Source organism: Nyctereutes procyonoides, unplaced genomic scaffold (assembly GCF_905146905.1).
Source record: "Nyctereutes procyonoides isolate TBG_1078 unplaced genomic scaffold, NYPRO_anot_genome, whole genome shotgun sequence".
Taxonomy (NCBI): Eukaryota; Metazoa; Chordata; class Mammalia; order Carnivora; family Canidae; genus Nyctereutes; species Nyctereutes procyonoides.
Window position 1 is genome coordinate 24025304 of NW_026575159.1, and position 25898 is coordinate 24051201.

The window sequence follows — 25898 nt, forward strand, 5'->3', positions numbered from 1 at the left end:
TAACGATTTTGTTCCTTTCCTAGCGTTTTAGCTCTGTTGGCCACCTCTTCGATATGCAATGCATTTTCGTTCGCAAACTCTTTGCTTGCTGTAGAGAACAGCTAATCACTGGTCTGTTTTACACAAAGGGGCAGTGGTTCGAGAAAGAACTTAAACTACATTCCCTGCTTACCAACCAAACCAAAACCCAAAGCAGCCAACCAAATAGAGCACAGCTCGTCAATAATTTCTCCCCGTCCCGGTGCAATCATGATTTAAAGTAAGAACAGCAGATAAATGTGTATCCTAGAAGAGATTAGAGGTACCATTTATATATTGTAAAGTCATGCAAACCATGCTGAAAAGGAAGCGGCTTCACTGTGGTGACCTGGGGAGGAGGAAGGCCATGAAAACCCCCTGCCCCGGTCGGGGGCTGCCGCGCACATGCATGTGTTTGATGCAGCCACTGGTGATCTCACTGTTAAGTGTTGGGTGTGAGAGCAAGTGAGCTATACAAAGTCTGTCTACATTACAGGAGGATTCAGCCCACGACCCCTTTTAAATGGGCTTGTTGGGAGGGGTCCATACTGAATCAGAAATTCCATCCCCTGTGGATGACAGAGGCATGGAGCCGCTGGGGGTGAAGGGGTCCGTGTCCGTGTCTGTCTCACCCTCGGCGAGGTAACGTTTCTCCCTCATCCAGCTCGACCCCCCACTCGGGCCAAACACGTAATCGTCTCTGTCTTGGGAGATGCTGAAGCCACTTGGGGACCGCTCCAACTCCTCGTGGTTGACCGACATCAGGGACAGGGGCGTGTCACTGTCCCGTGTGAGGCTCCGTCTGTGCCGGGGGGAGACCCGGTCCGAGCAGGGCCCATGCAGTTCAGCCTGGGAGTGGTAGCTCACTCGGGAGTCGAGAAGAGTCAAGATAGGCAGGACGGTGGGCCTTTCTGCATACGTTGCTGCTGAGGAGGAGAGCGTCGCTGGAACCTTCCCAGAGCTGGGTCCTCCTCGGGGCAGGTTCACTGGGTCGTGGGCAAAAAACCCATAGGGGCCGACTTTGTCGAGGGGCACCTGGTGGAAGCTGTAGGGGGCCTCGGGGGGCCCCGTCTCAGAGTAATTGCAGATGATGGTTTTCAAGTCGGAATCTCTGTTGTCCTCTAGCTTCTCCACCTCAGCGGGCGAGGAGGTCCCCTTAGTCGGGTAGTACTCAGTGACGTGCACCTGCAGCCTTTCCATGTGCTGCATGTGCATGTCCACGAGGAAGTCCAGTTTCCTCCCCATGTCATGAACCTGAAACATACAAGGAACGGGGAGTCACTGGTTTTTCCGGGTGAAGGTAGATCTTATCCTTCAGAAGGAAGCACCACCAGAACCTGCAGTCACCTTTGGGAAAGCAGGAGGGTTCCTGCAAATCACAATCTTAACATCTGATTATTTTGTGCTTCCTAACTTGGAGCCCCGCACATGTCTTCGTGCCAATCCAGAAACGACCTGGCAAGGGCGTTCTGGGAGGCAAATGCTGGAACCAGAGAAGTGGTCTGAAGACAAGTTGTACCCCAGGAGGAGGTGGGCTGGCTGCTACCAGTTGGGTCAAGGAGCAGGAGCTCTTGATTTGCAAAGACTTGCTTGGATAGAAGCATGTGGGTTGTTAGTGTCCATTCCTTCCTACCTGCTGTGTAAGCCTAAAAGCTGCAAGGGCAGTGGGGAGCAAGAACTGTGCCTCTTAGAACTGGAGGTCCCACCTGGGGGCCTGGGAGTGGGAGCTACACTCAGGGAAGCTGTATCTGCTCCTACCTGCAAAACCGGAAACTGACTTAATCTTTGTGAGCCTGCGTACACATAGATGTACGTGTGTATGCGCGTGCGCACGTGTGGTAGTCTCTCCCCAACAAGTCACAACTTGCACTGCAGACAGAGAAAGCATCCCCTCTTGCAGGTGAGGACAGGTAGCACAGCACTAGGTAGAGGTTGGGACGGTATCCAAACCTTAACAGTATCCAGCACTTAGAGCTTAGTAAGTACCAGACTCTGCTTGATGCCCTTTTTTTTTAAAAAAAAGATTTTATTTACTTATTCATAGAGACACACAGAGAGAGAGGCAGAGACACAGGCAGAGGGAAAAGCAGGCTCCATGCAGGGAACCCGACATGGGACTCGATCCCGGGACTCCAGGATCACGCCCTGGGCTGCAGGCGGCACTAAATCGCTGTGCCACCAGGGCTGCCCTTGATGCCCTATAAAGATGTTAACTCATTTCATTTCACAACAGCCCTACCTAGGAGGTGGAGACTCTGATTATCTCTCTCTTACAGGTGAGGAAACAGAGGTACAGAGGCAGGAAGTAGCTTGCCAAAGGTCACAGAGCTGGGAGTTGGAAGAGCTGAGATTATAAATTAAAATGTAAAAATGAAAAATGATATTCTTGACATGCAGAGAAAGCATAATCATGCAAATTTCCTCTTGCCTGTCTTTGCACAGATCCAATTTATGGGGTATGAATAAGAGGGCTGGTAGGGATCCTAGTGGAAACGGACAGAGCCATGTGTCTAGTGTGCAGTTGAATGGACTGTGCTTCATAGTGGCAGCCCCTTCGGTGCAGAAATGAGAGGGCAGCTCCATGGAGTGCTGGACGTGAACAATTTCTCTTTCTGCCCTGACTAAATCCACCTAGAATGCCCCTTGCTCCAGGCCTCTCCAGATGAGCCACATGCTGACTCGGACTCTGAGGACTGAAGGACTGGGAACAAAGGACAGGTGGTGAAGGGAACTAACATTTTTTAAGGAAGCATCTCAAGGTGCATGCAAAGAGCATCTACACCGGTTGAATGTCTACTGCATACCAGCTACTATTCTACATGATTCACAGGTACCGACTCATTCAATCCTCATAGTACCCTGGTGAGGTATTAGGATCCCCATTTTACAGATGAGGATGCTGAGGCTCAGGACAACGAATGAACTTGCATGTGGTCACAGCCAGTAAGTGCTAACTCAGATTTAATTTTCACCTCCTTTTTCTGAGTGGTGAGGGCTCTGCCACGTTATCATCCTATGGGGAAAAAAATGACATTTGAAAATACAGGTTACGTGCTTTGCTTTTTTTGGGTGAAGGAAAGGAAAGACCTACCTGTCTTTCGACTTTGACGAACTTCCCCATCATGCTTTGGTCTTCAATTTCCGATGTGGATGCTCTGGCTACATACGGTTCATTCCTAGGAAAGAGCCAATGGATCTGTAAGATCGATGTACCTATTTTTGCTTTGCCAGGCTGCCTCAGTGGAGCGGTCCATGGTCCCAGGAGCTATCATCCCCATGCTCAAGCTTATGCATTCTGGATCCTACTTGGCTCTGGAGGCACAAGCTCTGCAGCAGTTGTTGAAGCCAAATAAATATCAAGCTGTTTTAGGAGGCTTTGGGTCAGAGTTAATAAAGCACCTAGCTGTGCCTAGAGGGTTCAAAGTGCCTTTAAATCACATTCCTTTGGCTTTCTGTGTTGGACTGAGGTTGAGAGCTTCTACTCTAAATGTGTGTGGGGTAGGCTGGGCTGGGGTAGAGGGGTGGCTAATCTCTGAAATTCTACATAGTGGGTATCAACATCTCATCTGTTCCATTTGGTTAAGTGAGGGGAAACAGAATGAGAACCTAGAAAATGATGCAAAAGAGGATGTTGGCCAGGAATGGGATTGAGACGTGCCCTGCACTGGCTCCTTGGTGGTGCAGGTTATGTTCCATGGAGAAGAGAACCTGCAGGGAGCCAAGCCTGGCTATTGCTCAAAACCATTATGTCAGGCACTTTGTAAGTAGTTGGTTTTCTCTTTTAGAGGCTACTGACTGCTGCTAAGTCTCTGGCCTGTCTCTGACTTAAAGCAGACATTGGAAACTCATGGCTCACGTGCTAATTCCAGCCTACCAGTATTTTCCTTAGCTTGAGCAGAGTTTTAAAACATTTAAACCATCTCAAAAATAAGGAATTTCACACGACATCTGGATATTCCCAGTTCTTTTTGAAAAATTAGACTCTCTGAACACAGAAGTTACCGATTCCTAAAATTGTTAACAGTGAAGCAGAGCAACGATGACCTCCTTTGGATGGGGTACATGCCCTCCAGGTGCCCAGGGCCCACCACTCCCTATTCTATCCCCAGGACTGAGGCTGAAGGCCCGATGCCTTATGTCATCCCACTTCTGCTCTTACTTTGCTAATAAGAAGGAACCTTATTGCTATCAGGTTCATGGGTATTCTTAAACCTGACTTCATTTACTCATCCATGTTCCCTGCCTTGAAGACCTCTGGGAATAAAGAAGGTGTAAATTCGGGCAGTGGACTTTCTATAGGACCGCTCCTGGTTCATTGGGGCCTATACAAGGGACATCTCCAAACACTTAGTGTGGGCAGAGCAGAACTTCCCTGCTCTGCCTGTGACCATGTGGTCAGAGTCCTGATGTCTGATTTCCTTCTCTGGGAAGAGGTCTGGTCTATGCAGGGCTAACTATGCAGGAAAAGCCAAACAGCCAACCAGCAGATGCCTCAGTTCTGCTCACATGAGGTATTCTTTGTGTTCTAAAAAACTCACAGGGCTCCTCTGATAATTTTATAACATAGAAATTGTTACATTTATTTTCAAAAACGGAAGAAAGGAGTGTCACCCACTTTTTTCATTTTACCGAAAGGAATGTCAATCCTCCCCAACCCCCCAACCATAAAGAACCGAGCTGAGATTTGGAGATGGGGATGGGGATGGGCCATGCAGTGGGTCAGTCCACGTCCTCATGTCCCACCTGGGAGATTGCTGGGATGGGTAGGTGAATGCTGCCCCTCTCTGAGACTTCTTATGTTTTGGGGTGGATGGAGGTCCCGGGGTGAATATCATGTCTATTCTGAAAGAGACACACAAGGAAGGGATTACATTACAAAGAGCTTTACTGGCAACGAGGGGAGAGGAATTCCTGCTTTCTTTAGTCAGGCAGGGTCTGAAATAATATAAGAGAAGGTGGGGAGGGGAGGGAGAAGGAAAAGAGAGTGAAGGAGAGAGAATTTGTAATCTCCAGATACTATTATTATTATTATTATTATTATTATTATCATCATTAACTAGTAGTAGCGAGCATATCTCCCCATCCCAGGGAAGAGGCAGCTAAACCGGAAACAGGGTGAGGGTCACATTTTGTTAGTTCTTACAGGAAATGTCATGTGTGCTGCAAGCCTATCTGGTCTTCCAGCATTTTTATTCTCTTTCTCCAAACATCTGATTAGGGAGTTTTCTTGCAAAACCCTAGGCTTTGTTTTCAGCTGTGCAGATCTCTGCTGCTCTGCAGGATTCCTGGCCAGTGGAGGGATGGATCTGCATCTGCTCCTGCACCTTGCTTCCGTTTCTGCATGAGGCGCCGGCTCCCCATCCATTCTGCCCTGAGCACAACTGGACACAAATGCCCCCGTTGCCCTGCAGGACTGGGGCAGGGTATGGGAGCTACCTTGAAGGTTCACTACAGGCCCAGGACCACTAAGACCATGCACTCAAAAGTAGCATGGGTCGTTCTGTTTCTCTGCAGACCCGGCTGCTCCTCCACTGACTCCACCATACAGAGCTTCTTTGTAGCCTGTTTGGTGCTTTTTGGCCTATATATTCATTAGTTCATCCATTTGATGAACGTTTTTGTTCTTAAAGTTTATCCCTGGCATTCTGGACCATTTCTGAAAGGCTTTCATCATAAGCTCTAGCTAGCTTCATCAGGCTTGATTCCTTAATGGTCAGGAGAACAGAGTTCCTCCAGATGCAACTGTCTTACCTTGTCTGAAGGTACTTTATCCTGGAAAGCATGTCGAGATGTCCTGCAGAATATTGCTCAATCACATCCTTCACGTCGTAAGGCCTCAAAGTCTCCTTGAATTTTTTTTTATAGAGACGGAATTGTAGAATTCTGCAAGGCAAAATGGAGACATGTGTGCTTCATAAGTAGAGAGAAAAGAAAACTATAATTCAAGCCTAGAAAACTCAGGGGCAGGGACAGAAAAGAACTAAAGAGAAAATGAATTGATAGGAGGGTAAGGGTGAGGGTAGTTCCAATTCATGGTTCTGGTTCACACCTTCGAACCACACAGAGTTAGGCTGGCTAGTGTCTCTTCTTCATGACTATCTCCCTTCAATCATTTGAGTAATAATAAAATCATAGTAACAGTAAGATCTAGCATGTATTGGGCATTCGTTCCAGGTCAGACACTGAGCTAAGTGCTTTATGTACAACATGCTAATAAATCAACTTGTGGATGATAAGACTGTGGTCCAGAGAGGTCCAGCATCACCACAGGGCCACCTGGCTAATAATGTCAGAGCTGTTCTCAAACCCAGGTTTATATGCTGACAAGGCCCATGCTCTTAATCACTGACTGTGTGACACTGCTTCTATTTGAGGACAGCTGACTAATTTCTTCCTCAACAGCCTCTTTAAGTATTGGACTTGTGAGTGCCTAGAAAAGAGACATTAGATTCTATTCCCTAAGTTTTCTCAGCTTCTTAGTAAAGTGGGGCACCCAGAACTCGTAGATCCCAAAGCCTCCCCTTCATCATCCTGGGAATCAATGAAGAGAGCCCATATGGCTAATGTTCCTTGAAAATTCCATCATGGGATCAACCCCCACTGAGCATGGTGTCAGTTAAAACCCCTAATCATAGGCTGGTGCCAGAAAACACACGGCCTATCCCAGAACCTCTCTTCTCCTACTTGCCCTGGGTCTCTTTCTGTAGTGCATTCAGAGTTCATTTTGTTTGTCATAACCCAGGTCCAGCATCTCAACACTATTTTGGCATATTTATTATGCCACCCAACTCGTGTGCCATCCTTTCCAACTGGGTGCCATTTTGTAAACCTGTCCTTTATGCAGCTCTCTATAAGGCAGGTGTCAGCAGAGTGTGGTTCACAGGCCAAATCTGGCTTACTGCCTGTTTTTGAAAGTAAAGTTATGTTGGAACACAGCCACCCCCATTCACATATGTACTTCTATGGCTACTTTTGTGCTACAGAGTCAGAGCTGAGTACTTGCAACAGAAACCTGTGGACCACAATGCCTAAAATATTTACTATTTGGTTCTTTATGAAAATTTTCCAACCCCTGAACTAAGGCATCAATAAAAAAATTCTAAAAAGAACAAGGCAGAAGCCAGACCATGGACCAACCTGGCAGAGACTTTCTTCCAGGTTGACACAGACTCATCTTTTCTTTTCTTTTTAAAATATATTTTATTTATGTATTACTTGAGAGAGGTGGGAGGAGAGACAGAGAGAGTGCATGAACAGGGGAGGGGGAGAGGGAGAGGAAGAGAGAGACTCTGAGGCAGACTCTGTGCTGAGTGTGGAACCCAATGAGGGGCTTGATCCCACAACCATGAGATCATGTCCTGAGCCAAAATCAAGAGTCAGACACTTAACTGACTAAGCCACCCAGGTGCCCCTCATTCACTATTTGTTTGAAGAAAATCTTTCAACCAGTTATGAATCTAAGTAGTTTTGCTTTCATCGAGCCATAGTTATGTCACATTATACATGTGGTGTCATGACAAACCAGGTCAATGGCTTTTGCTGAGCTTCACATATTATAACCCTATTGTGCTTCCCTGATGCACTGGACTAGGAATCTTGCTTAAAATAACACAACTAGTTCTTGGAGAAGCCACTTCAGTTTCTAGAATTCACAGCCACCATTGTAGAGTGCTTAGAAGCCCATGTCCTGATCAAAGTTTTCTGTTAGTAAGCCTATTTTTATTTTCTTGTGGAACTCTGAAGCAAAACAAAAATAGCCAGGGTAGATTATAGTCTCTTCTGATACCCACACAAAAAATCCTATAATTGACTATCTTGTTGAAAATGCTAATTAAAAAGAGCTAGATGGATGAAGACAGATAAGAAGGGTTATTCTGGGTAAGAAGCCTATAAAGGAAGGGAACTCCTACAAAGGAAGCCTATAAAGCAAGAAAGCTCCATGTCAATATACCCGCCCCCTCTGAGACCTGTAAAATAAATGGTGGCCAAAGCCAGACAAGAGCATAACAATTGGAAATACGGTCAAGAGCCTGTGGGAGCATTTTTATAATCCAGTGAGCAAGAGTTACCCATGATTCTCTGCTAATGTAAAAATCATTTTTCTTCAGGCAGTATACCTGTTAGAGTATTGACATGCTCTTGGACCTGACTCAGGAGTTACTTGACGGGCTTCCCACTGCCCTTCCCAAAGCCAATATCCTGTGGGAATTGAACTAGGGCCTGGGGAGGCCCTCAGTGGGAGGAGGGGGCCTCACCTGACGGCTCGGATGGCGGCCTTCAGGGTAGGGATCATCTCTTCGATGAGGAAATCATTTCCGTAGGCCCTGTCTTCTGCCATGGGATCGCCTGTCCCAGCATCTGGGAGGGAGACACACATATCAAACAGCAGGCCATGGCACGTGGAAAGGCTTGGGGACCCCATCTGGTCAGAGCTTTCCACGCTTAACCGTCAGAGTCTTTGCTCCCACTGGGTGAAACCATGTAGTGTTCTCCAGTTGTGACACCGTTCAGGCCTTCTTAGCATGTCCTATTCTCCAGACATGAGTGTCAGAGGTGCCCGAAGTTCAGGACTGTTGACTGGGGAGAAGGCTAACAAGGTGGTGAGGTGAGTTTTGGGGTTCCTGAGTGGCCTCTCAGAGGCTAAGGGCATCCATCTACATGGGTGTTACAGTCAGACACCCGAGTCCAGATTCTTGCTCTGTCAGTCACTACCCTGGTGGCCTTGTGGCATCACCTTCTGAGCCCTGCTTGTTCTCCCTTGTCACAAGCCAAAGGGACATACAGAGATATTGCTCTTTTCTATGACCTCTTCCCGCACCCGGGAGTACTGAGGCCCTTAGGTCTCGAGATCACTCTGAACCTGGCCCTGTCTATCCTTCAAGTTGACCCCCATGTAGCCACCCTTGGGGATCAAGGCTCTCAGTCCCAAGGCTCCCTGGAGGTACCTGCTAGATGAGTGTGGCGATCCTGGCCTGGAGAACAGCTAACTTGGGAGCCCCCTGCTCCCTGAGCTGTGGGGAGGTGCCACAGGTGCTCCCAGCCCGGCGGGCGTGCATGGGGTGAAGCGTGAAACTGGCTCAGGAAGGTAGGGATGGGCTGCTCTACAAACGGGGCAGGTCTTCCCTTTGGGGGGGGGGAGGAAAGGAGGAGAGGGAGGGGAGGGCAGATCTACCCCTGGGGAAGGAGGAGGGGAGGAAGGGGAGGGTGAGCGAGGCAGAGGGAGAAGAGGAGGAGACAGAGAGCCAGGGATGAGAAGGGCCTCACCTTCAGAGCTCTGCCAGAAAGCGTAGGCTTTCATGCGGAAGGCGGTGCGGAAACGTTCTTTATTGTTTAAGCCCACAGGCTTTGGTTCTTTAGAAGGACTTTCTTCTATGGCATCTACATTCAGAGGGGTAAATAGCTTTCCTTTAGTATTGCTACCACGAGGATTAGAAAGGCGAACCCGATCCAAGAGACCCAGCTTTTGGCTACAAAATAAGCAAAAGTGAACAATTTTCCTCCTTGAGTGCAGGCTTTCGTGATTCCCCGTCCCTCTCCATAAAGACTCACACTTGACCTCCACGCGTGCTGAGGGAGGCTAAAGCTGACTTGGCGGCTCGGGGTGGGATGGGGCTCGGCAGCTCACGAGCCAGGACCCCGTGGGCACGCTGCTTAACTTCTCTGCACTTCACTTTCCTCGGATGCTCACATGGAGCTCAAAGGACATAGAGGACATCAAATGCCCAGCTCACAGTGACAGGTGGCTGAGCTCCATGCCTTCCCCTGTCCCGTCTCCTCTGCATCAGTAACCTCCTTGGTACCATGCTCTGGTGCTCAGGGAGCAGCTCTCACAGAAGAGGCCTTTCAAAGGTTCCTCGAACAGACTCGAATGATAGAAATTACAGAAAGCAGGCACCCTAACCTAGATGTCTGCAGATCCTCTCACCCCGTGGATAGAACATGGAGGGGAGGCGGTCCCTAGGCTTGGATGGGGAAAAACAGTGCACCTTTAGTTTACTAATCTCTAACTGAAATCAGCACATCTCTCGATTATGAATGTGGTTAACAAACCCTAGCAATCTCCTCAATGCCCCAGTCTTAACCTGTGTCTTCCACAACAGAAATCACAGGGCATTTTAGATCTTATTATCTCTGGGGACTGCTGTGCTCAGAGCTGTTTCCAGATTATGGTAGTATCCCGACCAGCCACAGGTCTTGTCATTAAATCCATCACGGAGAAGCACATACATGCCTGCGTCTCAAATGTTTTAGTATTTTGATAGTTAACAATACAATCTGTTTCTTTTTTAAACTGTATGCATTTTCTTTAAGAATTCAAGATTGACGGAGAAAGACAAATAGTGTATGTTCTCATTCATTTGGGGAATATGAATAATAGTGAAAGGGAATATAAGGGAAGGGAGAAGAAATGTGTGGGAAATATCAGAAAGGGACACAGAACATAAAGACTCCTAACTCTGGGAAACGAACTAGGGGTGGTGGAAGGGGAGGAGGGCGGGGGGTGGGGGTGAGTGGGTGACGGGCACTGAGGGAGACACTTGACGGGATGAGCACTGGGTGTTATTCTGTATGTTGGTAAATTGAACACCAATAAAAATTAATTTATTAAAAAAAAGAATTCAAGATTGATTCTGAGAAAGTTTCCCTGGACTTCATTACACTGCCAAAAGTGTTCTTGGCACACACACACACACACACGCAAAGGTTAGTAAGTCCAACGTAAAGTAGCCCCGGTACAAAACTTGGGTCCAGCTCCACCCCTGGCCATGCAGGTGACCTCGGGCAAATCCGTGCACTTTCTGAGTCTCAGGTGTCTCATCTTTATTTTTTTTTCTTTTTTTAATTTTTATTTATTTATGATAGTCACAGAGAGAGAGAGAGAGTCAGAGACATAGGCAGAGGGAGAAGCAAGCTCCATGCACCGGGAGCCCGACGTGGGATTCGATCCAGGGTCTCCAAGATCGCGCCCTGGGCCAAAGGCAGGCGCTAAACCACTGCGCCACCCAGGGATCCCAGGTGTCTCATCTTTAAAGTAGGGATGCCCACTCTCCTCTTTACCTACTTGCTATGAGATGATGTTATCAAGGATTTGGCGTAGAGCCTGGCACACAGTAGGTGCTCTATAAATATATTATTTTTCTCCCTCTATCCCTCTATTTCTCAACCTCCACCCCCACTCTAGTGGGCATGAGGAACAAGGGCCTTTTACCAGAGAAAAGCCATGCTGCAAGTTTTCACACATCGACAGACTCTACTCAGTGGCTTCCTCCTACTACCCCACACAGAGCTTGGCACACGGTAAGTGCACCATGTACTTGTAGAATAAATGAGTGAGTGGGTGAATATGGGTTATTGAGGTCACTCTGCATTGGCCTGAGCTGATTTGGTTTTTCTAAGGAGTGTGTCGGGGTATTGCAACCATGTGCTTCCTGCCAGAAGCTTCTGGTATCTCTGTAGCGAGGGGGTGAGGGGGAGGTCATGGGTGCTGGAAACTTGGAGGAGCAAAGAACACTCGCCTTGCTGAGCAGGTGCCCTGAACTCTCTTAGCACCAGATCCTCAATGATACACAGGCCTAAAAGCACCTGCTGCACAGAGTTTGGTCCAGGGAGCATGACATATGGGAAGATGTGTAATGTTTCCTGCCTTCGGCCTGGCAAAGAGAAGACACTAGGACATATTTGGTTAATTAATAAGTGAATGAACATATGGATGGGCAGTCATGACTCCTGGCTCCCTCTGGAGTGTTCTCTCTATCCCAGTGTCGTTACATTAATAACCTGACCAGAGTACATTCTGGGAAACTCTAGTACTCAGATGGCTCTTTGCTCCCTGTGCCAAAGACAGATTTTTCAGAGTGGCTTTCCTGACCAGTTCTGGATGAATGATTGCTAGGACAGAGAAATCTACCAGGGGCCGTGGGCTAAAAGTACTGGACAAGGCAGAAAGTCAACTGAACAGATAGAAGGTTTTCTTGCCCATGAGTTCAGTAAAAGGGGGACTTTAGGACAGTCTCCCACCTGGTCTGATTCTTCTTGGCACCTGCCTACTGTGTCTTGTGATACTATCCAGAGGATCTGTCCTTCCATCTGCCCCAAGACTCAGGCTGGCCCTGTGTCCCCACCTGCATGCATGGGCATGCCCAGCTCCTCCACCTGCCTCCTCAGCCCACCTCATTGTTAACTACCTTTAAAAAAGCCTGGGCATCCCCCCTCTCCTGGAAATCATGTACTCCTCGAGTGCTCCAACAACATGCTGCAGTTTTCTCTGTCACAGTCACACAGCATGTGCAGGCTGCACGTTTCTACCGCCCCACCCCCACCCCAGGATGTGCAGTCCCAGCAAAGCAAAGACTCAGCCTGGTTGTCTCTGAGCCCACGACCCACCCTTCCTCAGGACATTCCCATGTTCAGGGTGGCAGTGAAAATCATGGCCTTTGGGGCACTCCCAGCCCTGAAGGATAAGGTCCTGAGGAACAGGTGACCCGGGATACAGAAGTCATTCTTTCTGCTCCAGCTCCTCACATATAAGGTGATGATAGCTCTCGCTGTGCGTGGCTCTGCAAGAGTTAAATGAGGGAATGCATGGAAAGCTCTTAGCCCACTTCTGGAATGAGGATTGGAGAAGCCTTCAGTGAATGCTGGCTGTCACCATTATCTTGGTAAATAATCCTCTTCCTGCAGAAGTAGGAGAGGGCTAATGGCATGTGTGTAAAGGAGGGATAAAATTTCCTGAGCCACAAAATAAGCGGTTTTTTAAAAAAATGAACCAAGATAAGTTCTTGAGATTTATATATTATTTTACAGTGCTTCCTAATGCCAGTCTCACACACTCACCATTGTCACTGAACCTGACCTTAGCAGGAGATAAGTGTATATACAGAGGTTAATTCCAGATCAACTAAGCAAGACAAGAGTAACAGCAACCACACTGTCCTGACTGGAAATTGCAACACCTGAGATTTAGGAAGTTAATGAGAGGGCCCTCTTGGTTCGGTCTGTGCTGGGATTTAGGATTTGCCTGTTTGGCATTTCAGTACTTGCATTGCAACCTCTAAGAGTCTGAATTGCTTCGGTGATGTTTATGTGATACGCCATGGTCAAAGAGGACGGTTTATGAGAGATTCCAACAGCATTAGGAACCCAGAGGCGTCAGGCATCAGTCAGAAACCTCAGCTCTGAATTACTCCCAGCCATCACACCTAGGAGGCTTACAGAATTCCTCCTCCAGCAATGGGGGTGATCAGCTTACTTCTTAATTGCATTGCTTGAAATCCAAGACCCTGGAGGATAATCAGATGCTAGGCAAAGTTCACCCCTGAAACACAATCCCATCTCTGCCCTTCTCCTTATGGATTTCTAGCACATAATTCGGGCTTGGAGAGTTCTACAGGTCTTGCAAAGCCTTCCTTGGAGCTGACATCAGATTTTCTTGGCTACCTGGGGGCCCTGATTTATTGTGAACAAACAATTTTCAAACATGAATTGTAAAACTGGAAATAGATGGATTAGAGGCAGAAAAGTAAAAATCAAAAAGTAAAGTCTGTCCTGGCAGATATAGCACTTCCCCTGGGCTCCTGCCTCCGGTTACTCCAGCCATGTCAAACTCTACGCAGTTCCCTGACATTCATGCTTCCTCGCCTTTGTGTGTGTCATGACCTGTACCCAGGAAATCCTTCATCCTTCCTTTTATCTAAATGACTCTGACTTTTCATCTGAACTTGGTCTAAGCATCAGCCTCAAGGCTCACTTCCCCTCTTTCTCCAATTACCTAACCACTCATTGTGGTTTCTGTGGGCTTTTCTCAACCATGGCCCTTGGCCACCATGGTGAAATCTTTGAAGTTACTAGGGATTCTTTTTCATCATAGCAGTGGTTCTCAACTGGGGAAAATTTTGCCCCCCAGTGGACATCTGGTAGTGTCTGGAATCATGTTTGATTGGCATAACTTGGGGTGTGCTCTTGGCCTCTGGTGGGTCAAGGCCAGGGATGCTGCTAGACATCCTACAAACACACAGGGTAGCCCCTGAGAACAAGGAATCATCCCACCCAAAATGTCCATGTTGTTGAGTCTGAGTAACTAAAAGGTAAGCTAACTGTCCACAAACCATACTTGGATCAAGCACCCAGCACCTAACACAGCACCTGGCACGCTATCAGCACTGAAAGCATTATTTGGATACTCAATGAATGAAAGAAAACAATATGTGATCTTCTATTAATAAAATGCATCCAACTTCAGCTGAGGGAGGGATGCTGCATGGTGGAAAGAGTGGACTTTGGAATAAGAGATCTGTGTTCAAACTTCAACTCTGTAGTTAAGATTTCAACTTGGTTAAGTGATAAGCTCTTTCTGATTTAGTTTTTCCACCTGTAAAATAAAGCTAATGTTATTTATTTATTCAACAAAAATGTATTTTACACCTTGTAAATGCTAGGCCCTTGGTAACCTGCTGAGGATATAGTAATAACTGAAACAGACATGGTTTTCAGCCTCCAATGAGCTTATGATGAGGTTAGGGAGACATATAATAAGCAAACAGACATGCAGACTGCTAGAAATCTGACCAAGGAACAAAGAGAGGGCAGTAGTGGAGTGTAACAGGAGGTTGACTTTGGTGGAGTGGTAAGGAAAGGCCTCTTGGGTAGATGGGAAGACCAATTAAGTGGCTGGTCTCAGTAGTACGAGATCGAAGTGATGGTAGTCCAGATGGTGTAGCTGAGACCTGAAAGGTGAGAAGCCAGACCTCAAAGAAAAGGGGCAAGCATTCCCTAGGCAGAAGAACCACTTGTGGGTACAAGGGGTGTGAACACTGGGTGTAACAGAAGGGGAGTACATGACCAGAACATTGTGAATGAAGGGCGGAGTGGCCCAAGGTGAAGTTGGAGATGAGATTGGCAGGAATTCTAGAAGTATGATTCAGAATCAAGAACAGAAAATAGAAATTTCTGCTTGATTTTAAGGGCACTTGTAAGCCATTAAGAGTTTTATGAAGGGGATCCCTGGGTGGCGCAGTGGTTTGGCGCCTGCCTTTGGCCCAGGGCGCGATCCTGGTGACCCGGGATCGAGTCCCACGTCGGGCTCCCGGTGCATGGAGCCTGCTTCTCCCTCTGCCTGTGTCTCCGCCCTCTCTCTCTCTCTCTCTGTATGACTATCGTAAATAAAATTTTTTTTTAAAAAATTAAAAAAGAGTTTTGTGAAGGGAAGAGTATAGCAACTTTGCATTTAAGAAAGAACCCTGTTCACAGCAGCACTATTCACAATGCCAGAAGGTAGAAACAACCCAAAAGTCCATCAAGGAATCAATGGATAAATCTACACAGTGGAATATAATTCAGGGAGGAAGTTTGGACACATGCCACAATTAATCTTGAATACATTATGTAAAGTTAAATAAGCCAGTAACAAAAAGACAAATAGTGTATGATTCCACTCATATGAGGTATCTGGAGTAGTCAAATTCATAGAGATAGAGAATAGAATGGTGGTTGTCAGGGACTGGGGAGAGCAGAAAATAAGTTGTTTTTAATGGGTTCTGAGTTTCAGTTTTACAAGATGAAGCAGTTCTGGAGATTGGTCGCACAACAAAGTGAACATACTTCACTATATACTTAAAAGTGGTTAAGCCAACAATTTTTCTGTTATGTGTATGTTACTACAATCAAAAATTTTAAAAAAAAGGAACAAAACAGCTGCTTGGTGGTGGATTGAAGGAGAATGAGGACAAAAAAAGACCAATGAGAAATCACGAAGTTTTCCAGGTGAGAGGTGCTAGTGGCATGAATCAGGGTGATCATGTTGGAAGGAGAGTAGAACTCTGATTTGTATTTTGGAACCACAACAGTCTTCCCTGATGGACTCCATGTGGTTTGTGAGGGAAAGAGACAGATAAGGAGCCGCTGCTAGGTTTCCAACTACACAAATGGGTAAGTGGTGATGCCATTGTTTTAGATGAGCAAGATGGGAACCCAAAAAAAAAAAAAAAGGAGGGATTTGGAGAAGAAACCAAAAGTTGAACTTGGCAGCCCCTTTCCGTGACACATATGCAATCACACACTTCATACAAGACTGTTATGTGAGGCAGATTTTACTAAATTGTGAGATTTTGCCTCACAGCTCAAATAACTTAAATTGAATATTAGCTATCACTACTAAAACACGTTAGGAAAGTGGAAAAATAAAAAGTATAAGTAAATTTTGCTTTATGTTTGCATGAGGAAACTGAGAAAGATACCCTAGAAATTCAAAAAAGAAATGACCTGTGTGGGATGAAAGGGCAGAAAAGGATTCATCAGGACACAAGTTGGATCACGACATTTCACAATATGATTCTATATTATTTTGATTTATAAACCATGCAAATGGTGTTTTTTCTCCCAGAAAATTAAAATTTAAAAATTAAATTAAAAAGTCATTTAAACACTCTACACTGGAAATTGTTCAGTGGCTAGGCCACCCTGCTGGATTCTGACCTCCCTGTACACTACCATTTCCCCCGTCTAATATGCTCCCTCTATGTTGAGTCTTGTTCCAGTCTAGATTTTTCTCACTCTCAATTCAACTAAACTCTCTTTTATCCCTAATCTCAAATTCAGCTCTTCACCTATTTTTGCACATTAAAAACTCATAAAAGTGCTCCTATGAACAAAGTACAAAGAGAGAGACCTGAGAGTGGTACTTTATTGGGGCGGGGGGGAAGGGGAGTGGTACTTTTAAATGCAATCCCTGCCCTATCTCCCGTCCAGGGTATGGAATAAGATGGCGGTAGTGAAGAGCAGTTGTCAAGGAGGCTTTGGTGCCATGAAGAAGTTGGAAGGGAGAAAACCCAGCAGGTGAGTGAAAGAACATCAAAGGCAAATTGTACTTAGTGAACAACTTCTCTTGGGACCAACTTGACTATAATCTCTACCCTCCTCATGCCACTTTTTGTTGGGCATGTCTTTCCTGGAAAAGCTAATAAAACTTAAACTGAAAAACAAGAGTTCAGCTTGGGACATGTTAGGAAGGAACACTGAATGACATCTGTCAAGTAAACACTTGCAGACCTTATCTTTCTTATTTGTAGCTATAATCCTTACTATGGTTTCTGGGACACAAAAGGATCTTCATGAAAAGTCACTGAATAAGAGGATGGATGGATGGGTAAGGGATAAATAGAGGGGGACAACCCAAGCATAGTGTCACTGCAGCCAAGAGAAGAGTCTTTTGGAAGAAGAGGTCAATCTGTCTTGTGTTTTGTTGTGAGAAACCCACAAGCACAGATTGAGTGACCAGCACAGAGCAGCCAATCCAACCTACAGGATTTTGTCCCTTCTCTCCATCATGCTTTCATCCTTCCATCTTTCCGGATGGAAAAGGTGGAGCCTTACACAAGATAGGCAGCCCTCTTTTAGAAGGCTCCTTTAGCATCATGGTCTGCATCAAAAAAGACTGAGAAGGCAAAGAGATAAAAACAAACAAAAAAACACCTGTCAACCTGTCACCATCCATGTGCCAAATCTTTGAGGCCTGAGTGTCCTATTTTTTTCTGAGAAAAGACTATGAATGCAAATTGCTGTCTCAACCCTGTTTCTTTTTTAATAAAGTGGGAAATCTTAACTGGGGATTAGATGACAATGCAGGTACAGCAGGCACTCATTGGGGGTTGGAATTTGACAGGCCTTCCATTAATGGCATCGATGTTGATGAAGAAAGTGATAATTTCTCTGGGCTCTCACATTGTTCACAGTAGGGCTGGGAGAACCCAATAACTTATATCCTTTGTTTGTAGCTACAAAATAAATTTCCCTACACAGAAATGAAGACTAATTTGTTTAGGCATTTTGTGCATTTCCTTGGGATATCTGCATGCTCTTCTTCTTTAATGTATTGGCATTCCCATGGATTTCTCAGAAATAGATGGCCTGTGGCAAGAACACAGGCCTAGGCACCCAATGGTTGTTAGTTCGAAGGATGAAAGCATGAAGGAGAGAAGGGACAAAATTAGGGTCTTAACCCCTCTCTTAGCCCAGTGAACGGCTACTCAGTCCTTGACAGACTAAAGCAAATACCCCTGTGGATCCTTTCCTGATCTGCAGGCAGAACTCAGAGCTCCTTTCTTTCTTTGTTCTCTCTACCCCATGTGTCTATAACATTCCCATACCAGCACCCTCCACACTACACTGTTCTTCTTCCGTTGACACATCTGCCTCCCTGCCAGACGATGAGTTCCAATTTTCTGGGAATCTCCAGGGTCTGACGCAAAGCAGGGCTCTTAAAGAAAGGAAGGAAGGAAAGAAGGAGGGAGGGTGAGAGGGAGGATAAAAGTATCGCAAAGCTAGGATTCAGACGGAAGTTGATGTGACTCCTAAGCCAGACCTGCATTATGTAAGAAAAGACTGGGGACAGAAAGCCCAGAAGCATGGGTGCTGATCAGGATAATAACAGTGATCATAATAAAAGCAAACCCTGTGTAGTACTTGTCATGGGTAAGGCTCTATTCTAAGCATCTAATTCTTACAATAGTCCTAAGGAGGTAGGTACTCTCACCATAACTATTCTATTGCTGGGGAAATGACATATGGAGGTTTGGCAATGTGTCTAAGAACACGCAGTCAAAATTCGTAAAGAGTGACCTATAACTCACAGTGTCTGATGCAGCAAAATAACATGGAACCAGTTCTGCTGCTGTGGCCACAAACTCACAGCACACAGGACCTGAAATGGCTTAGAGATCCCCTAGTCTGACTTCTACCTTCTAGGGATGAGACAGCCTAGGCCAGGTAAGTGTGACTTCCAAGGGACTATCTGGGTTGGGGAAGGGTGGGGGCAGATAAAGCGAGGACAAGGAGGCAGATGGTGATTCAACTGGCTGCAGGGCTATAGAAACAGCTTCACGACCTGGAAATAAACCTGATGTGTTAATCTGGTTTTCTTCCATCTGGACAGGTTTGCAAAGTTAGCTAAACCAATGGCCTACTTCCTCTGATCCAGTGAATCTGGGAACCTGTGAGCACTATTCCAGGACATTTACAGCTGGTGCTCAGAGGACACACAGAGTCACACACTAATATAAGTGAGGAGCAAGACACTTCTCTTTGTTGCTTTCCTAGAAGAATTATTTTCTCTGTGTATCCGAATCTCACATATGAAGAATATACCAACTGACCAGCACCAATCTCTAGTGAGAATCTACTATGTGCCAGGCCACATGTACCATTCCAATCAGCCTAGAAGTCATCCGCACTTCACAGATAAGGACATGAGGACATGAGAGGCTGCTTGAGTTACCCAAGAACACTCAGCTAGTAAGTAGGGCAGCCAGGCATTGAGGTCTGATGGTCTAATTCTGGAGTCTGTTCTCAGCTTCTGTTGCCATGACTACCTCTTAATTCAACCACCTGTTTATTTTTAGTCCCTGGTTAAAGAGGAGAGAGGACCACAGCTCAGGAGGGAGCCAGGTAGACATAGGATCCAATCCTATTTGTGCAATTTGGGCTGAGATTTGTGTGAGTTCTTTCACCTACTGAGCCCCCAAGTCTTCATCTGTGCAGGAGATATTGAAATCAAACTTTCATAAATGTCCCTCTGAAAATCATGTATCCTGGATCTGCTCAGACAGCTTCCCACCATATATGCAAACCAATTGTGCTCGCCTTTGGCAAATGTGTTTCTCAAAAGATATGCTCAAACCCTGACCTGATAGCTGCCAATGTGAACTTTTTTGGAAATAGAGCCTTTGCGGATGTAATCAATTGATATGACCTCACACTGGAGTAGGATGAGCTCTTAGTCCAATGACTGGTGTCTTTATAAGAGAAAGGAGAGGGAGGTTTGGGTACACAGATACAGATGCACACAAAGGGAAGAAAGCCACATGAAAATGGAGGCAGAGAGAATGGAGTGATGGGCCCACAAGGCCAAGGAATGCCAAGGATTACCAAAAATCACCAGAAGCCAGGAGGAAGCAAGGAGGATGCAATCCCTATGGCCATGGGAAGGATATGGCTCTGACGACATCTTGATTTAAGATGTCCAACCTCGAGAACAGTGAGAAAATGAATTTCGGTTGATTTGAGTCACACAGTTTGCAGTGGTTTGTTATGGCAGCCCCAGGAAACCAAGGCAGCAAAAGGTGAGGGCATAGAGGATGAGTACTGTTTTCAGACTGATGGAACCAAGCCAGAGAGCTGTATAACATTTTTGTGGGCTAAAGAATGATGTATCATGGGGAGACAGGAGGCCACAGGCAGGGTAGGGGGGACCATCTTTTTCATATTTTTGTAAAGTCATAAAAATGGAATTTTCACACTCTTAGAAGGATTGAGAAGAAACCCCTAGCCCTCTACTGGCATCTTCCCATGGGAGGAGGTGAATTATCTGATGAAGGTATGTGAAATAGCCATTGGCCCATCTTCTTAATTAGGTAGACTTCAACATTAAAAGTCATTCCTGTCTTCAGGGACACAAATGGTCTCTGTCTGGCTCTCAGTGCCCCATGGAGTCAGACAAGCCATGGCCACAGGTATCTGCCTGGGTGAGTGAGTGTCTGCTCTGTGTGCTGGTCCTAAGGCCAAACTTAGAGGGAAGTGTTATGACACTCACTGTTGCTCCCAGAGCCAATCCTGCTTCACGCAGCGAATGTGGCCTACATTTTGATCTGTTTCTGATTCCTATTTCTCAGCTCACAATTCATAGGAAAAGGGGTGCTATAAATAGGCACACCCCATTTTCCAAAAAGTAAACTGACACTAAGCCCTCAGGACATGTTGGGGATCACCCTGAGGTTCAACAAAATTGGTCCAAATTTTCTACATCTTAGCTATTCTGCAGCCTGGGACTAGTGTTGCAGGGTCTGCTTGGCAGGAAAGAACATTAATAGCTATGGAATTGTGTCCAAGACTCTTATTTTGCTCTGGGCAACAATCTTCTCATCAGTAAAATTGGGGGATTGGATTAATCTCTAAATTCCTGAACACCTTTAACAGGCATTGATTCCAGAGCCCAGAAGGAGATTTATTGCCAACATCATCTGTCATCCTGTGAGATCAATTTCATGTGGTCAGTGTCACAGGGAGAAGAAGGTAAAGTGTGAATTATAGTGTCTGACCAAATGCTCCTTCACTCCATCAGAGATCCTGGCTCTGTGCCTTTCCCAGTCTCCACAGCCTCCTCTCATGGCAGGGACTCCAGCTACAGTGAGCCAAGGAAGAGTAGAAGAAAACAAAGCAAGAAGAAGGGGACTGACTGCAGTAACCTAACAGACCCCGACACATATAAGAAACAGCATGGTGGCTGAAACCACACACCATCAAGCTGGCCCAACCACCTCAACCTTCGTTCTTGCCACTGTCTAGCTGCAGGATCCCACACAAATCACTTGTCTCTTTGAATCTCAATTTTCTCGTCTGTAAAATAGGGATTCAAAATAGTATCTTCCCCATTAGGGTAGCTGTGAGGGCTAGATGTGCTTACAACTATAGCTGGCAAATAGTAATATTGTTATTATACTTAAATTCTTTGACCCAAAGAATGATCCTCTACTAAATGGGACAGCTTTGCCATGGGAAGGACATAGCAATGAGACAGGAAATAAAGAAGATGCCTGGGATGAACTTCTTCCCTCTCCAAAGATGGATACAGAGCAGAAGAGTCCCAGATGCTGCTGTTAAGATTAAATTGTTTGAAAATACAAAGTAAACAATATGGCTCAAGCAAGCCATTATTGTCAACACAGTTACCTGTTTCGAAAATTCACAAAAACACTATTTTCTCTCAACAAATGCCTCTACATTATTGGACCTGTTGCATGTCTACTGAATAGTTGCGATTGAGGTTTAAAACGATGTTCCTACCATAAAGTGTCAGTCTTTTCTGGTATAATCTATGGAATAAGTGAGCCTCAGTATGGCTTACTGTTGGTGTTCTTTAATGCAACATTATTTTTAGGCATTTGAAAAACTTCAGGTGAAACTTATGCCTGTCATGGGCAGCTGTCATTTTTGTCTGCTTTGTTTCCATCCCCTGTTCTCTGGGGAAAAGGACCCTATTCAACTGGAGAGCTGATTCTTCCAAATTCAACCAAGTGCTCTAATGGGGGCTATCACTCATGACATCTTGGACCCACACAACTCATAATAGATGGACACAAGACCCAGAGTTTGGTTAGCCGTGGCCTCTCACTCTCTGAGCCATACACATTATTCAAAGCATGAATATGTGACCCAAACTGGACCAATCTAAGTGCTTCCCTGGGGTTTCTCAAACTGGTGTTGGGTGAAGGACAGAGAAAGAGGGAAAAATGTTCTGTCCCCATGATCATGGGGCTGCTTGCATGGACACCTTCATCAGTATAGAAAGTCAGTGAGAGTGAAACCAGAAAGAAGTGGAGACAAAAGAGGAAAGGAGAAACCCCAGAAGAATCCCATTCCTTGTTTCTTGGGGATCTCACCCTCTCTGATGGGTGGCTATGTGAGCCATTGCATTTCTTTCTTAGTCCAAGATGGTTAAGGTGGGTTTATGACAGTTGTAGAATAAGAGTGTCCATCCATCCATCCATCCATCCATCCATCCATCCATCCACATGCCCACTCACTTTTTCAGTAAATTAATATCTACTGAGAGCTGATCGTGTGTTGGGTTATTTTTCCAGGCATTGTTTTAAGTGCTGGAGATAATACAGTGAACAAAACAGAGCCTAATCATTCTGAGACATTCTATCTAGTAAGGAAGGCAGACAAAAACCAAATACATAATATAATAGATAGTCATCCATGCTAACAATGAAAATGAAGTAGGATCAAGGGCATAGAGATGGATGGGGCATGGGCAGAGGGTCAAAAAGGGTCTCTCTCAGGAGGTGATATTAGGCAGAGTCCCAAATGAAGTGAAGGAACAAGCTGGACTGAAGACGTGATATAAGAGTTCTTGGTCAAGAGAGAGCAAGTGCCAAGTTCATGTATCTTCAGACAACTGAACTGACTCGCTACCCCTGAGGACCGAGGGCATGGTAATCACCTGTGCTGCAGTGAGACTCAGCCTGGTAGGATCTGGTCCAGTCAGATAGACTTGAACTTGAAATCCCCACCTTGGCCACTTCTGTGCTTGGTGAAGGTATAAGTTACCTAAATGCCTGAGCTCAATTTTCACACAAGTAAAATGATGGTACAAAGTCTCCTTCATTAAGTCATATATTTATTCATCCAGTAAATATTTGGGGGGGACAGCTCATACCACAGGCACAGCATCAGCTCATGGCCATGAGTTTTATAAAACTTAATGAAGACGACCTAGGAAAAGTGTTCAGATCCTAGTAAGCACACAGCAGAAACTGGTTCTGTTGCTTCTGTTTAGCCTCAGAATCACAGATCCTGAGAAGCATAAAATGATCAAAGCCAGCCTCCCAGCCATTGTAGGAAATCACCAGGGCCTAAGTTCCGCGAACAACCAACACAGCTCTCTCCTCGAGACTAGAGAAACTCATCTCTCTGTTGACCCTTTGGGATCAAGCAACAGCTTTACAAGCAACTATGGACTTGAGCTCTTTCCAATAAACTGACATGATTTATTTGTCTTACCCCAATGGAGAACCAAGATATGTTAAGTCACAGAGAACAGAACACTTTCCTTGGCCTGACACATGAATGGAGGTGTGGCCCACCTATGCTTGGAGGGGGAGGTGAGATGAACTCCAATCTTATTCTGGCTATTTAGAAAAAATAATAAATAAGACCAAAGCACCAGTTCACTGGTGGCCTGTTGAAGAAGTTAGCACAAAGGTGGACAATGACCATTGGCAAGTATTTATCTAATGCATGTGTACACCACTCACCATTCTCTCTCCTTGCTCCCTGCCATCCTGGATAAAGGAGTTGATGCCTGTGTCGACAGTTCCCCCAAACCTCCCCCGCCTTCTGGCACTGCAGCTAACATCACACCTGGTATCCCACCTGCCAATCCATCAGCCAACCTGTTTGCTGTTCAAACCCAAAATACTGCGCCTGAGCCCAGACGAGGGAGATTGTGTGGCTTACATAACTGACCTCATTCTTCCTCCCGGGGGAGGATGAGCCAGCAAAGAGTTGGCAACTCTAACTGTGAGAAATCATGAAATGTGTTTTCCCTCTGTACCTCTGGCAGGGCAGAGAGTTCTGGAGAGGGGCATGAGCAACTTGCTGAGATTCTAGACAGCCCCTTTCTGATAACTGGAGCAGCATCCCTAGCAAAGCCTCAGAATGCATTGACCCAAGCACCAATTAAGTTGGGAAGTGCACAATCCAGTGCACATGTGGTGTTTTGCACACACATTCTAATTTGGCTGAATGTCGTTTGTGTCTGCATAGAAAAGGCTCTCAGGTAGACATGATAATTCGCTTATAGTGTCAACACCTGCATGATTCAAAACCCTGTTGGTCATGAGACAAGGAGAGGACAAAAAGCACCCCTCTGGGAGTCCTGAGATCTGGATTATGTAATCCTGGTGCTCACGAGCTCTGCTATTTGGAGTTAGCCTGCCCTCTTCTTCGAAAAGCACCTTTGCTTAGACAGCTGTATCTAAGGGAGGCTATCTGAGGTGTCTTCTCGCTCTGCCTCTGGGAGCTGCTGCAGGTTCTCAGGCAAATGTCCCCTGATGTTGTCATTGTCAGTCATTCTTTCCCCCCTCAATGATCTCACCAAATGCCCCTAAGGTCCAAACCAGGTCCAGGCAAGAAACGCTCTTTCCATTTGAAAACACACACAAAGGAGACGGGGTCCGAACTGTGCTTCTACATGTGAGCTAACTGGGTTGTCTGTAACTGTTTCTTCCAAGAGGGATTACAGATGGGATGGGGCATCATGGGCCTCATTCAAGAGGATTTGACCCAGCTTCCCAAAGGCCACTGTCTTCAAGCGGGTCCAGTATAATGCAGCTCAGGGTCTTGCTACTCCCTCCCCCCAAATTTTCTCAGCTCCAGAAGGACAGCAGTTGAGCCTGGTGTCCAGGAGATGGATGCAAGCCCTCAGGAGTAGTTTCTCAACGTAAGAGATGAAATTACATCTATATTTGTATAAATAAATAAATAAATAAATAAATAAATAAATATAAATAAATAAAGGAAATTTGGGAGAGATAGGTTTTTCTTTACAACTAGGAGTCCCTAATCTCCCTGATACTGTGACATCTTCTTGAGAGGGAGAGAGAAGGGGCGGGGTACACAGAAGTGCTCTGAATCCAGAAGCCCAACCTGCCTCTGCAGCAGCCTGGAGTGAGCTGGGGTTTACTGGGGGTCATGAATGGTAGTCTTGATTCACTTTTTGAGGAGCCATCTGTGAACCCGAGAAGCAATACATAACGGAAATTACACGGTCTTCATGTTCAGACCTGACTTAGAATATCGGTCTTGTCACTCAGTAGCCGTGTGACACAAGGGGGATAACTCAGACGCTCTGAGCCTCAATATCAATCCACAAATGGGGGTCCTAGGGACTGTCTTACAGTGTGGCTTTGAGGACCTCATGAGACAACATATGTAAGGACTCCAGGCACAGCACCCTGTCCTGCTGACCAAGAGGCTTCAGTTATGATCACAAGTGAGTTGTCCTTGGGTAAATTAACATGAAAATGGCAGGGGAATATGGAGGTCAGCAATAGTTTGGGTGAGCCCCAAACTCGATTTCATGACCAGCATGCCGCCCAGGGTCCCTACGCCATACACAGCTGGCCCCTCTGTCCCGACATGGTGGTGGGATGAAGGGAATTCACGATCAGAAACGTACCTGGCTGCTGCTTCCAGCTGGTCTTTCCTAAGAGGGGACGAGAGAGAAAAACATAGAGAAAGTATAAATTGCATGAACAGTTTTGCCTCTCCCCACAATGGGCCCCAAAGCATCCCTTGATGAAGACGAAGGCACCCAGTGGAGTCTA

The 25898-nt window shown here is 45.9% G+C and overlaps 1 protein-coding gene across 1 annotated transcript in view; it reads right to left on the reverse strand.

The window, feature by feature from the left end:
• Positions 1-300: 300 nt before the first annotated feature.
• KCNQ3 (potassium voltage-gated channel subfamily Q member 3) overlaps positions 301-25898 on the reverse strand; it is a 294355-nt gene continuing 268757 nt past the window's right edge. The window contains exons 9-15 of the mRNA XM_055314183.1: positions 25751-25777; positions 9283-9485; positions 8274-8376; positions 5770-5901; positions 4762-4860; positions 3110-3194; positions 301-1272 (exon numbers count right to left, since the gene is read on the reverse strand). Coding sequence (XP_055170158.1) covers positions 538-1272; positions 3110-3194; positions 4762-4860; positions 5770-5901; positions 8274-8376; positions 9283-9485; positions 25751-25777 — 1384 coding nt within the window. The 3' untranslated portion in view covers positions 301-537. The remainder of the gene's footprint in view (positions 1273-3109; positions 3195-4761; positions 4861-5769; positions 5902-8273; positions 8377-9282; positions 9486-25750; positions 25778-25898) is intronic.